The sequence below is a fragment of the Nannospalax galili genome, unplaced genomic scaffold (genome assembly GCF_000622305.1).
Source record: "Nannospalax galili isolate Female #2095 unplaced genomic scaffold, S.galili_v1.0 scaffold1082, whole genome shotgun sequence".
In the NCBI taxonomy this organism is placed as follows: Eukaryota; Metazoa; Chordata; class Mammalia; order Rodentia; family Spalacidae; genus Nannospalax; species Nannospalax galili.
Window position 1 is genome coordinate 2571559 of NW_008348580.1, and position 12314 is coordinate 2583872.

The 12314-nt window shown below is 42.2% G+C and overlaps 2 protein-coding genes across 2 annotated transcripts in view; one reads left to right on the forward strand and one right to left on the reverse strand.

Moving 5' to 3' along the window:
- Positions 1–3741, forward strand: part of Haus6 (HAUS augmin like complex subunit 6) — a 51983-nt gene extending 48242 nt beyond the window's left edge. The window contains exons 15-16 of the mRNA XM_008845545.3: positions 189–1178; positions 2575–3741. Of these exons, the coding sequence (XP_008843767.1) occupies positions 189–1178; positions 2575–2624 (1040 nt within the window). The 3' untranslated portion in view covers positions 2625–3741. The remainder of the gene's footprint in view (positions 1–188; positions 1179–2574) is intronic.
- A 6591-nt stretch (positions 3742–10332) lies between these two features.
- On the reverse strand, positions 10333–11926 carry Rraga (Ras related GTP binding A). The gene has a single exon (XM_008845541.3). It carries the CDS (start codon positions 11651–11653, stop codon positions 10712–10714), a length of 942 nt encoding a protein of 313 aa, XP_008843763.1. The 5' UTR covers positions 11654–11926; the 3' UTR covers positions 10333–10711.
- Positions 11927–12314: the final 388 nt, after the last annotated feature.

The following is a 12314-nucleotide window of genomic DNA, read 5'->3' on the forward strand; positions in this document are numbered from 1 at the left end:
ATATATTTACTTGTGTTCGGTCATTTGGAGATGAAGTTTTCTGATATTCAGGTCTGTCATCCAGTCAGCATATTTATTCATGGACTTGACTGAGTCAATAGCCTTATTTTCAGTGCTAGAAATAAAATGTTTAATGGCATGTTCTGTGTTTGAGAATCATAGTAAATTATGTTTACTCCCTTCCTTAGTAACTGAAATTCGGAGCTCCTGGAGGAGAGCTGTGGAAGCTGAAGCTGACAGAAGTACAGACCCAATTCAAGTAGCTGCCGAACCCAGTGTGGACATGTCAGAGCCTTCACTTGTACTGCCTGACCAGAGGGAGCTGAGCATGGCTCTTTTTTTCTCAGATTTTGATAAGTCTTATCTGCCTGAAGAGAAAGTTATTTCAGATCACCTCAGTGGTATGCCTCAGAAAAATTTGGTGACAAGTCACATAGGTGAATCCCCAACAGAAGATGAGTCAGATTTGTTAAATAAGAAGGTAATGTGTAAGCAAGATTCAGAATGTACAGCCACCAAGCTTTTAGAAACTAGACAAGTAGAGACATTCTCTCCTGCTGTGGGCCGTAGAATAGATGTGACAGGTTCAAGTGAAGAGTGTATTGGTGAACCTTCCGTACGGAAAACCCTCTTAAGGGACTCTTTTCAGTTTTCCGATGGCATTGGGTCTAACAGTCTTAGTGATGAGGATTTTGGCATATTACATGAAATTCTTCCAGAAGAAGTTGGTGACCTAAGTCTCAATAGCTCTAGGGGTTCAGAGACCAATTTTAAACTGGAACCAAATAGTTTTGTGCACAGTGACATTTTTCCAGATGATGTTGGAAAAAGGCAAACTACTCCAGAATCAGACTTCAATTTACAGGCAATTCAAGGTCGTTACGAGGCTCTGAAGAAATCTCTTTCTAAAATAAAGAAAGAATCGTATGTGTCTAATCCTGAGACACTTGAACAACACAAAGTAGAATTGAGCCCTATGGCCAAGAACATGCAAGCATATGATACACATTTTTCAGACATTTGTGATTCGCTTATTGATAATACAAAGCCATTTTCACACATGTCTCTTGCTAAAAGACAACGGTCTTTATCACCACTAATTAAATTTTCTTTGGTGGAGCAAAAATTGAGAACCATGGTGCCACATAGTCTCGGAGAACTTCTACCAGACCTAAAAGGTAAGAGTTAGCTAGATCTGTGCCTATGCCATTATTGAACTGTTGTCTCAGATTTTCCTTTTCCTTCCTTACGACAAAGTCTCACTATGGTAAATTAGGCTGTCTATAAACTCACTGTGTACTCCAGGCTGGCTTCACATTTACCATATAGCCCAAGCTACTTGGCTTTTAGTCTTCTATTCTCCCACCTTTTCATAAAAGTAGTACACTGTGAATGTTGCGTGATCTTGGTTGGTAATGTGACAAAATATAATCCTTATTCTTCTAGGTTAGGAGAAGTGAACCTGCACTTTGAGTAATTTTAGAATCCCTATGATTATAATATATAAATAAAGAGACAGAAAGAGACAGAGAGACAGAGATTATAATTATAGTTCTATGAAAATCTGACCTAGTGGAAAATGTATTTTTTGTTTTGTTTTGTTGTTTTTTTTTCTTTTGGTCTTTTTTCAGACTGGGTTTCCTTGTAGCCCCAGCTGTCTTGAAACTCACTTTGTAGACCAGGCTGACCTTGAACTCAGAGATCCACCTGCCTCTGCCACCCAAGTGCTGGGACTGAAGGCATGTACCACCATACCCAGTGGAATATATGTGTTTTTTTAAATTGAGAAATACTTTTAAATATTACTGCTGTAATGTGTGGTGTCTTGACTTTACTGTGAAGTAAATTTGGGGGTAGAAGTGAGTAAAACAACTAAACAAGTTGGTAAGTATATTAGTACCAGGGCTGCCCTAACAAAGCACCACTTGGGTAGTTCTGCACAGGCTAGAAGTCCTAAGATCCAGGGGTTGGCTGATAGTGTTCCCTCTGAAGCCACTTTTGGAGGACCCTTCCTGTCTCTTTAGGCTAAGCTGGCCTCAGTCTCATAGGGATCCACCTTCCTGTGCCTCCCAAGTCCTGGGATTAAGGATGTGCACCACCATGCCCAGCCTAGTATGTTTTAATAATAATTATGATCATTTTCATATGTTTGAAAATTTTCATAATAGTTTAAAATTCTTCTTTATAGTATTTTAGGACAGATTTGGGTGTGGTGATAAAGTTTTATGACATATCATGTGATTTGCCCATGATAATCAAACACTGGTATTTTGAAAAGTATTCTAGGAAGAATGTTTTGATTACTGGAGAAATTAATTTTATCAGTTTGAGTATTACATAAAATTGAATCTTTTCATGACTGATGTGGTGGCAGATGCCTTTAATCTCATCACTGGGGAGGCAGAGGCAGGCGGATCTCTGAGATTGAGGCCAGATAACCAAGTTCCAGGCCAGGTGGAATCTGAAAAAGCCAAAAAAGGGGAACTTTTTCTAAATTAAGAAATTTGCTATTGCTGGGAATTATTTCTGTTCTTCTTTGTAATGTTTTTCTCTTTTTAAAAATCAATTTTGCAGAAGAAGAAATCTCAAATAAGAGCCTTGGAGCAAAAGAATCTTTGACTTGACAAGATGAAGCAGTATCCGGTTAATTTATTGAAGCCTTGTTACATGATTGAAGCCAATTTCATAACTTAAATAAACATTGGAAGCAAAATACTCTTTTTCCAAGATCTAAAAAGAGCTAATGCCTTTTAGCCTCTTGTAACATGTTTTTTTCTTGGTAGATCTATGAGGTTAAAATGTGAAGTATTTGGAAACAGCAAATGTCAAGTTTGGGGAAGCCATTTTGATTCCTTGAGTAATCTTGTAAGCGTTAAATAAGTTGTAGCTGTTAGGGTATTGTTCCAGTTATTAACATAAGGATGAGTGGCCTTTGATGTACTTTTGAGTGTGTAATTTAATAACCTCATCTTCCATTTCAGAGCAATAAACCATTTTTAAAAAATTATTTAATAACCACATACTTAGAAGAAGCATTTCATTACAGCAGCATTGACATATTCAATAACAATTTCCTGAGCTAAGATGCATCTCTTTCAAAATTGACTGTAAATTTTTAGATTTACAGACAATGAACCATTTTTATTGGCTCTTTATGTAACATTCTGGTACATATCAGCGAAGTAGTGCATTAGGATGTTTAGTGAAGACAACAGACTTTAAAGTTTGAAAAGCTGGAAACAGGCTTGATTTTCCAAGTATATTGATGCTGCAAAAGATGTTTGATGGAATAAAATGTGGTAAGTGAAGATGAGACAGAATGAACTTAGAGGAAAGGAAAAAGGTAGTTGACTAGACATTTAAAAAAACTGTCAAGCTATAAACCCATTCAGTGGGTTGTAGGACAGATTTATATTTAGTCTAACTTAGACTGATGCTTTAATCCTAGTTTATATTTAACAAAAATATAAATTGAAAAACTCACTAGTCTGTCTTTTGTTGGTTGGGAGTCTGGTGGGGTAGGGTGCTGTTTTGGGGAAAGCAACTAGTTTTTTTTTTTTTTTTTTTTCGTTTTTGTCTTTTTGAGACAGGGTCTCCCTGTAGTCCCAGCTGACCTGAACTCACTATGTAGACCAGGCTGGCCTTGTACTCACAGAGATCCGCCTGCCTCTGCCTCCCAAGTGCTGGGACTAAAGGCGTGCTCTACCACGCCTGGTAAAAGCAACTAGTTTTATGTTACTCTTATTTTGAAATATTCTATAAGCACTAAGGAACTTTAATGGGTTTTGAGCAATAGGGTAACATGCTCAGAACCCATTAAAGTTCCTTAGTGCTTATAGAATATTTCAAAATAACTGTGGAAACCTGAACATGATATAAGTAACTTGTAACAGTCTATATCTTGCCTTACTCTTGTCAGGGTCCCTGGCCCAGAAATATATTCCAGGGAATAATACATGGCAGTGCCTCCGTGAACATGGGCAGCCAGAGTAGCATGAAAGGTGGATGGCTGTCAGTACGCTGGGTGGAGCTCCAGCTTGTAACCATAAAAAGCTTGTTCACTAGTTCCCAAGAAAATGACAGGGAAAAAGTTGGAGGACAGAGTACTTGGAGTAGATAGTTTCATGACATGTGTGCGTACACACACACTTAAGTGTAATTTTTAAAAACTTGGAAGGACCACATAAAAGCACCTTCTAGATAGTGGAAAAGAGAGGACGAGAAATGCTCCTAAGGTGCTATGTTCTTTTTTTTTACTGAATTTTTTGTATTTCATATGTAAAATCATCTTTACACCCCCTTCCCCTTTAGCACCTCCCATAGGCCCTCCACTCCCCACTGGAGTTCATACATTCTGTCATTTGTGTTAAAGCCACTGGGGTTTAGTGCCTATCTAAACTAGAGTCCCTTCAAGAAGATCAGTTCTTCCTTACACAGCAGTAGTCAGCTGCCCATAGTTCTTTGACTAAGATTGAGGCCTGCTGTTATTTCCACAGTTTTGTGCTGGGTTCTGTCTGAGTTTGCATGGGTCTTGTGCATGATGATACCATTGCTGTAGGTTTGTATGGGAAGAGTTCTAGGCATCTGTAGGACTATTTCCATATGGTCAAGGTTCTATGTTCTTTTATTAATATAGCAATTAAGGACTATAGATCTACTGGGAAACCATTCTGTATCCTGCTTTTCAGAAAACCTAGTATTTGTAAATCCTAAGTTAATGTAGAGGGAAGAGGACTGTCATATATTAACATCTGCAGAGTGCCAGCGTCATTGCTGAATATTTAATATGGATGATTTTGTTTATTGTCATAATTTTAAGATAGCAATTATACTAGCTCACAGAGGATACTGAAACTAGGTAGGTTAGATGACTTGTCTAAGTGGGATTCAGGGACAATTAGGATCATCTGAGATGCCTTTTTTTAAAAAATGCAAGTTGCATTTTAAATATGCTTCCTGGTAATTCATAAGTACAGCAGAAAGTTTGAGAATTACTGCTAAGAGATCGAGATTCACTTTTAGCTCCAGGTACCTTTAAGAAGCAGGTACACAGGGCTGGAGAGATGGCTCAGCGGTTAAGAACACTGTTCTTGCAGAAGACTCTGGTTCAAATCTCAGTACCCACATGGCAGCTAACAACTGTATCTCCAGTTCCAGGGGATCCGACAGTCTGTTCTGTCCTCTGTGGGCATTGCATGACACGGGTGTACTTACCTACATGCAGGCACTGCACACATATACATAAAAACAAAAAGCAGGTACCTTTGTGTATACTGTAGTAGACAGTTTAGATAGGGAAGCTCAAGTTTACCAGTAACATGTAGAAGTCCATATACTGAAAGTGACAAGATCAGAGGTCTCTGGATAGTATGGGCTTATAAGTCAAATTGAGATTTACCTGTGTTTGGTTGAAAGTTTCTGACATTGTTTCCTGTGTCAGTACCCATGAGGGAAATCTCAAATCACGTCTCTAAAACTACTTTTGACTATTTGCTTTTAGCCCCTTGCTACCCAGTGTTTCCTGTAGTTCTCTTTTGTTGATAAGGAGCTGCTTTGATCCTTGCCTAAAAGTCTGTTAGTGGGCTGGGCTAGGTAGAATAGGCCTTTAATCCCAGCACTTGTGGAGGCAAGTGGAGGGAAGACATTGCAGTTCTCTGAGTTTGAGGCTAGCCTGTTTACACAGCCATTTTGGCCTCTCTCTGTTATGGTTCTTTTAAGGCTCAGAACAAATCTCATTTTTCACCTTGAAGTCTTAATCTGCCATTTCTAGATTGATAGTCCTATCCCTTTTCTGAAGTGTTTTTGCTTAATTGTTTTCATTTATTTAGGTTTATTCTTTTTTGGTGAGATAAGGTCTTGCTCTATTAGTCCAGGTTGGCCTCGAATGCACAGCTATCTGTCTGCCTCAGCCTCCTGAGTGCTGGGATCACAGATCTTTATTTTTTTTTCCCATTGCTGTATGTGATCTGTAGTTACACCAATCAATATACAATGTCCCTTACCTGTGTAGACAATATACAATGTGCCTTCTTATCTGTGTAGATGTGTGTAGGGTATGTATATCCACCTCTCCATACACACACACATCCCAAGGGCTGTGCAGATATTTAAGCATTGGAATTTTGTTTGAGTCTGATAGAATAAAAAGTGGTAAAGATGTATTTTTTTCCCTTTGGTTGGTTACATAGAATGTACCTTGTTTTGTTCACTAAGATAAAAACTGTGTCAACTGACTTTTATATCAAATTAAAATTTTAGATGCCAGTATGTTTAATTATGTTATTTCAGGGCTGAGATTAAACCTAGGGCCTGTGAGTGCTAAGCATGCACTCTACCAATGAGCTGTACCTAAAAATTCAGTTCCTAAAAATTTAAATTTTTAACGAGATCAAGCATGTAATGTTGCTGAGCATGTAAAATGTTACTAGGAAGAATCAAGAATAGTTAAAAAAACATTGGCGGGGGTGTGTGGGGATTAAGCTGAACAAAATGCTATCATTTTGAAACCTTTATTTTTCTTAGCTATAAGCAATAAAATTAGTTTTATTTAAAGATTAAATAGGAATTTTTGAAACCTATATAAAAGCAAACTGTCTTTTTCTCTAGTGTATGAAATCCTCAATGTAAAGAAAGTACAAAGTTCAGATACATAGTTGCTCTCAACATCACCTTTTTTTGTGAACTGGCAAGTCCATATCCTAAGTTTAAAATGTTTGTGAGTCCTCCATGGAGCCATTTGTAAATATGTTTTACATATTACTGTCTAGAATAAATTCAGTATTTTAGGACCAGCCTGGAATTCCCTATATTTCAAAAAGAATTATGCCTTGGACACACCATGGAATTATCACACAGGTGTAACTTGATCAGCAAAATTTACATTTGAAAGGCTCAATGACTCAGGTAAGTGTATTTTGTTACTGATATTTTAATTACCAGACCCAGGGGTTGGAGAGATGGCTCAGCAGTTAAGAGCACTGATTGCTCTTACAGAGGATCTGGGTTTGATTCCCAGCACCACATGGTGGCTAATAGCATGCACGCATATACTCAAACACATAAAAAATTACCAGATCCAGATTTACTACAGTACAGTTTTAATTTTGTTTTTACTGGTGGGTTTATTTCTATTTTTTGTGCGTGTTTTTTTTAAGGCCATATTATTTTTTAAAATATTTTTATTTATGTGTATGCGTGTCTTCCCTGCATGTAGGTAAGTGCACCCGTGTCAATGCAATGCCTGCGGAGGACAGAAAAGGCTGTTGGATACCCTGGAACTGGAGCTACGGACAGTTGTTAGCTGCCATGTCGGTGCTGGGATTCAAACCTGGGTCTTCTGCAAGAATAGCCAGCATTCTTAACCACTGAGCCATCTCTCCAGCCCTGTGCATCATGAGTGTTTTGTCTCATGTATGTACATGCACCCATGTCGTGCAAAGCCTTCAGAGGCCAGAAAAGGGTGTTGGATCCCCTGGAGTTACACTTAGTTGTTAGCCTCCTTGTGGGTGCTACAAATCAAACCTGGGTCCTCTCCAAGAGCAGGCATGTTTTTTAAAAAAAACTATAGCCCACGTTTTTTGTTTGTTTTCTTTTTGAGACAGGGTGTCCGTGTAGTCCCAGCTGACCTGAACTTACTATGTAAGGCTGGCCTTGAACTCACAGCTACCCAACCTGCCTCTGCCTCCCAAGTGCTGGGACTATGTGTGCCACCATGCCCAGCCATGTTTTTTTTTTTTTCTTATTTTATGTGAGTGTATTGCCCATATGCATGTGAGTGCACCTGTGTGGTGCAATGCCCAGGGAGGTCAGAAGAGGGTGTCGAATCCTCTGGAACTGTTAGCAACTATGTGGGTGCTGGGAATCGAACCTGTGTCCTCTGCAAGAGCAGTCAGTATGCTTAACCACTGAGCCATCTCTCCAGCCCCCCCAAATTTTAAAAAATTTTTATGTTTTGCTTGCTTATATGTAAATGCACCTGTGCATGAAGGCCAGAAGATGGCATGTTTCTCCTGAAACTAGAATTAGGACCTACCCTCATGTGGGTGCTGGGAATCAAACCCAGATCCTCTGCAAGAGCAGCCAGTGCTTTTAACCACTGAGCCATCTATCTCTTCAGCCCTTTACCTGTGCTTTTAAAATGATTTTTGTTTTTAAAGGCAGGGTCTTGCTGTGTAGCCCTCACTGGCCTGTAAGTCATTGTGATTTATCTTGCCTCTGTTTCTAAGTGCTGGGATTATAGGTATTGTGAGGCTTGCACCATACAGGTAGTAGCTTCTAGCCTTTCATGGGTAGGGAACCTCTCATCACACAGTGTTTAGTAAATCATTTATAAAGCCTTAGAAAATTATGTGGGTTGTTTTTGCGTGTATGCGTGTGTGTGTGGGTGTGTGTGTGTGTGAGACGGTCTCCCTGAAGCCTCAGCTGGCCTGGAACTGGCACTTGCTAGATAGATCAGGCTGGCCTTGAACTCACAAAGATCCACCTGCCTGTGTCCTGAGTGCTGGGCTTAAAGGTGTGTGCCACCACCTAGCCCCTAAAGCCTGAGAAAACTGTAAATCCTCATCACATTTATGCTCATTTGGAAATGAGAGGCTCAGAGTTGATGAAGTCTCTTCAATCTAAAAATAGATTTAACAGTGTAAGCTATTACTAGAACTGGAGTGGGACATTTTTAGGTCTATTCTGATTTCAGCATATAAGGCCATGCAAATTAGGAACCTCAATCATTCCCTCAAAATCAGTTATCTTAAGAAATCTAGTCAACAATAGCTGATTTCCAGATAAAAATGGTGAAGTGTTTCCCAGTGTAAATGTAGTATTACTCCTTGGGAGAAGTCTCAATTTCTGGGTCTTTGGTTTCTTCAATGTGTAAATTTAGAAGTATATAAAGGCTATTCTACACCTAAAAAGGTAGGACTTTTTAAAAGTGTTTAGTTCTTAAAATTGTTGTCTGCATGCATGTATCACATGTGTGCAAAGCCTGCTGGAACTGGAGTTTCAGATGGTTGCCTGCCTCCATCTGGGTGCTGGGAACTGAACCTGGGTCGTCTGCAAGACCAGCCAGTACTTAACCCCTGAGCCATCTCCTGCCCCAACCCCATTATCTTTTTTTAAAAATGTGTATGAGTTTTGCTCACTGTGTGCATGTGGTGCCCTCAGAGGTCAGAAGACATCAACACCGTGGAACTTGGGAGTTTGGGACAGTTGATAGTTGCCATGTGGGTGCTGGAATGAACCCAGTCTTCTGTAAGAGCACTCAAGCAAACGCTCCCAACTGCTGGGCCATTTCACCAGCCCCCCTTTTCTTTTAAAGGCAGGATCTCATTCTTATCTGGAACTCTAGCCCAGTTTGTCCCTAGCTCACAGTGATCCTCTTACCTCAGCCTCCTGAATGTTGGTGTTACAGGGATCTGTGCCTAGCAAAAGCTAGGGTTTTAGTGATTAACTTCTGTTAATGAAGGAGGTTGTGGGGTGTGAAGTTTGGGAAGGACAGAATGCCTTAACTGTCTTATAAGGTCTTGACCACTTTTCTTATGTAATAAAACATAAAAGTAACCATACCTTGTAGGTTTTGAGGACAAATTAAGATACATCATTGCATTTAATATCTGGTATTTAAAAAGGGGTCAAATAAGGCTGGGCGTGGTGGCACACGCCTTTAATCCCAACACTTGGGAGGCAGATTTCTTGTGAGTTCAAGGCCAGTTTAGTCTAGAAAGCAAGTTCCAGGCTAGCTGAGGGTACAGGGAGACCCTGTCTTGAAACCAAAAAAATAAAAGGGCTCAAATAGATGTCACATGCAGTAGAGGAATACCTGATGTATAGTACTGAGTATGTATTATGCATTCACTATTCTGGGTCCTTCCTGAATGGAGTGTGATTAATCACAAATGGAGAATAAGCAGTGAAATCAAGTGTCTGGACCAACTTCAAAGTAAAACGACTATGTCAGACACTCTGCCTCTGAGTTACATCCCCAGGCTGAAAACTTGGGGTAGTTAGGGGTCTCAAGTATCTCTGGCTGGCCTCAAACTTTGCTGAAGATGACCCTGAACCCCCAATTCTTACACCTCTCTGCAGAGTGGTGGGGTTACAGGCATATAACACTACCCCTGTTTATGTGCTGCTGGGGACTAAAACCCAGTTTTGTGCATTGCTAGGCAAGCACTCTAGCAACTGAGCTATATTCTCTTCCTAGTCAGCCTTTGACCACTGCCATCCAACATTGCTAAATTAATGGGGGTGAGGCTAGTAAAATGGAGTTTGCCAGTTAAGCAATATTCGGGTGATCAGAATCTTATTAAGGATCTTCAAATTACTTCAAAGACCATATTTTAAATTGCTAAAAGTAAATGTTTATTCATAATTGAAGCCAAGAATTTAGAAATGCATTTTAATACCTTGTTGATAAAATAGTAACATTCCACCTTTGCAATCTGGTAATACAAGATAACTGGTAAAGGCTTTAATGTGCATATCTATCATAACCAGGGAACCAGAACACACAAACCACCTACTTTAGTGTTACACCACACCAACGTTTCATAAAGGCCAACTTGAAGCTCTACCGGTAGCTGAGTAAATAGCGTCCAATGCTAAAAGACAAGGGAAGAATTGGGAGTAGTAAGCACACACTTCAAAGCTCACTGTAAAGCACACGATAGCCAAAAAACAAAAAATCGGCCTCTTGCTAAAGAGCATTTGGGAATCTTCAGCGCATGAGGAGACTGTGCTTGGGGCCGTCCACTCTCTCCAGCTTCTCAAAATGTTTCCTGGCATTTCGAATGTTGATCAGAGTAGCTGCAGACGGGATGGATGGGTCCGACATGACCACCATCACGTACGTGTTCGAGGTGAAGATATCGATGAAGGCGGCGAAGTTGGAATTCCTCACCTCCATACTCTGGAAAGACGCGGCCAACTTGCTGCAGCTGAGCTTGAACTGTTTGATGATGTTGCTGATCTTCTCGAAGCGGTGCACGTCGCGCTGCTCCTTGCACTGGTAGTGGGAAATCACCAGGAACGTAGCTCTCTCGAAAAGCAGAACCTCGTCGGCCTCGATAATCTGGGCGAAATTCCTCAGATTCATCTCCAGCTGCTGCACGTTGGGGATGAGCTGGTAGACGATGCTGGACCAGGCTTTGTAGAGCGTCTCATCCCAGATGGACGTTCGGAAACAAGCGCACTCCAGGGGGCGGGACAGGCGCCTCAGGTCTTCCTCTCGCTCTTTGAAGATCAGGTCGCGCTGGTCCTCCTGAACGAGATCCATCTTGTGCACCAGGCAGAAGATCTTGGCATCGGGGGAATTCTGGAGGATGGCTTCCAGGCAGGACTGGTAGTAGTGCATGTCCTTCTCCAGCTCCCGGCTCTCCACGTCAAACACGTAAATCAAAACCTCCACGTTGCGGAAGATGTTGTCCCGCTGGCTGGTGAAGTAATTTTCCATGAAGGTGTCCTGCCCGCCACAGTCCCAGAGGTTGAGCACCAGGTTGCCGAGGAACCGGACGTGGGAGTGCTCCACGTCGATGGTGGCGCCCAGGCGCCGGGTGTCGCGGGCGATGTAGTTTGCAAAGATGATGGACCTCATGCTGGTCTTCCCCGACCCGCTCTTCCCCATCAACAGCACCTTTTTCTTCATGGCTGTATTTGGCATCACCTGCCGGGGTCGCCAAGGACTGGGCCTGAGGGCGCGGCCTAACCGAGGATCGACGAAGCGTCGGGAGGGCGCTGCACGGGCTAGCCTTCGCTCACCGCCGGGTAGCAGGCGGCGGGGAAGCCAAGAGCGCGAGCTCGGCACCGGAAGACCGCAGCCAGGCCGCCTCCGCGCTCACAGCCGCGCCCGGAGTGAAGCTCTGCAGCCGCTCAGGACAAGCTGCAGCCGGCTACTGGGACGGGAAACTCCGTCCGTCCCCGCCACCACCCACTTCCCGCAGTGATCTCGCGAGAACGACTGCCTCCCGCCGCCACCTACTTCCGGCGATGATCTCGCGAGAACTGAGGGCTGACCCTCTACTACGGGTGGAATTCTGAGAAGCTGCTTTTTAAGATGAATCCAACTAAAGGCTGAGGGAGCGTTAAAGATAGAGGGAACGCGAAAGCCTGGGCTTTGTTCCTAGGCCAGACAGAGACTGCGGAGGGATACCTCGGGCTTGGGCGCGGATGCTGCCCTCCAGTGGTCCGACGCCCACCAACTCGGTACCGCTGGCCCCTCCCGGGGAGACCCGGGCTCGGGCAGCGGGGAGGGAAGGCCTGGCTCCCCAGCCCACTTCGGGACGGCAAAGGCAAACTAAATTAAAAAGGGACTTCGAGAAGTT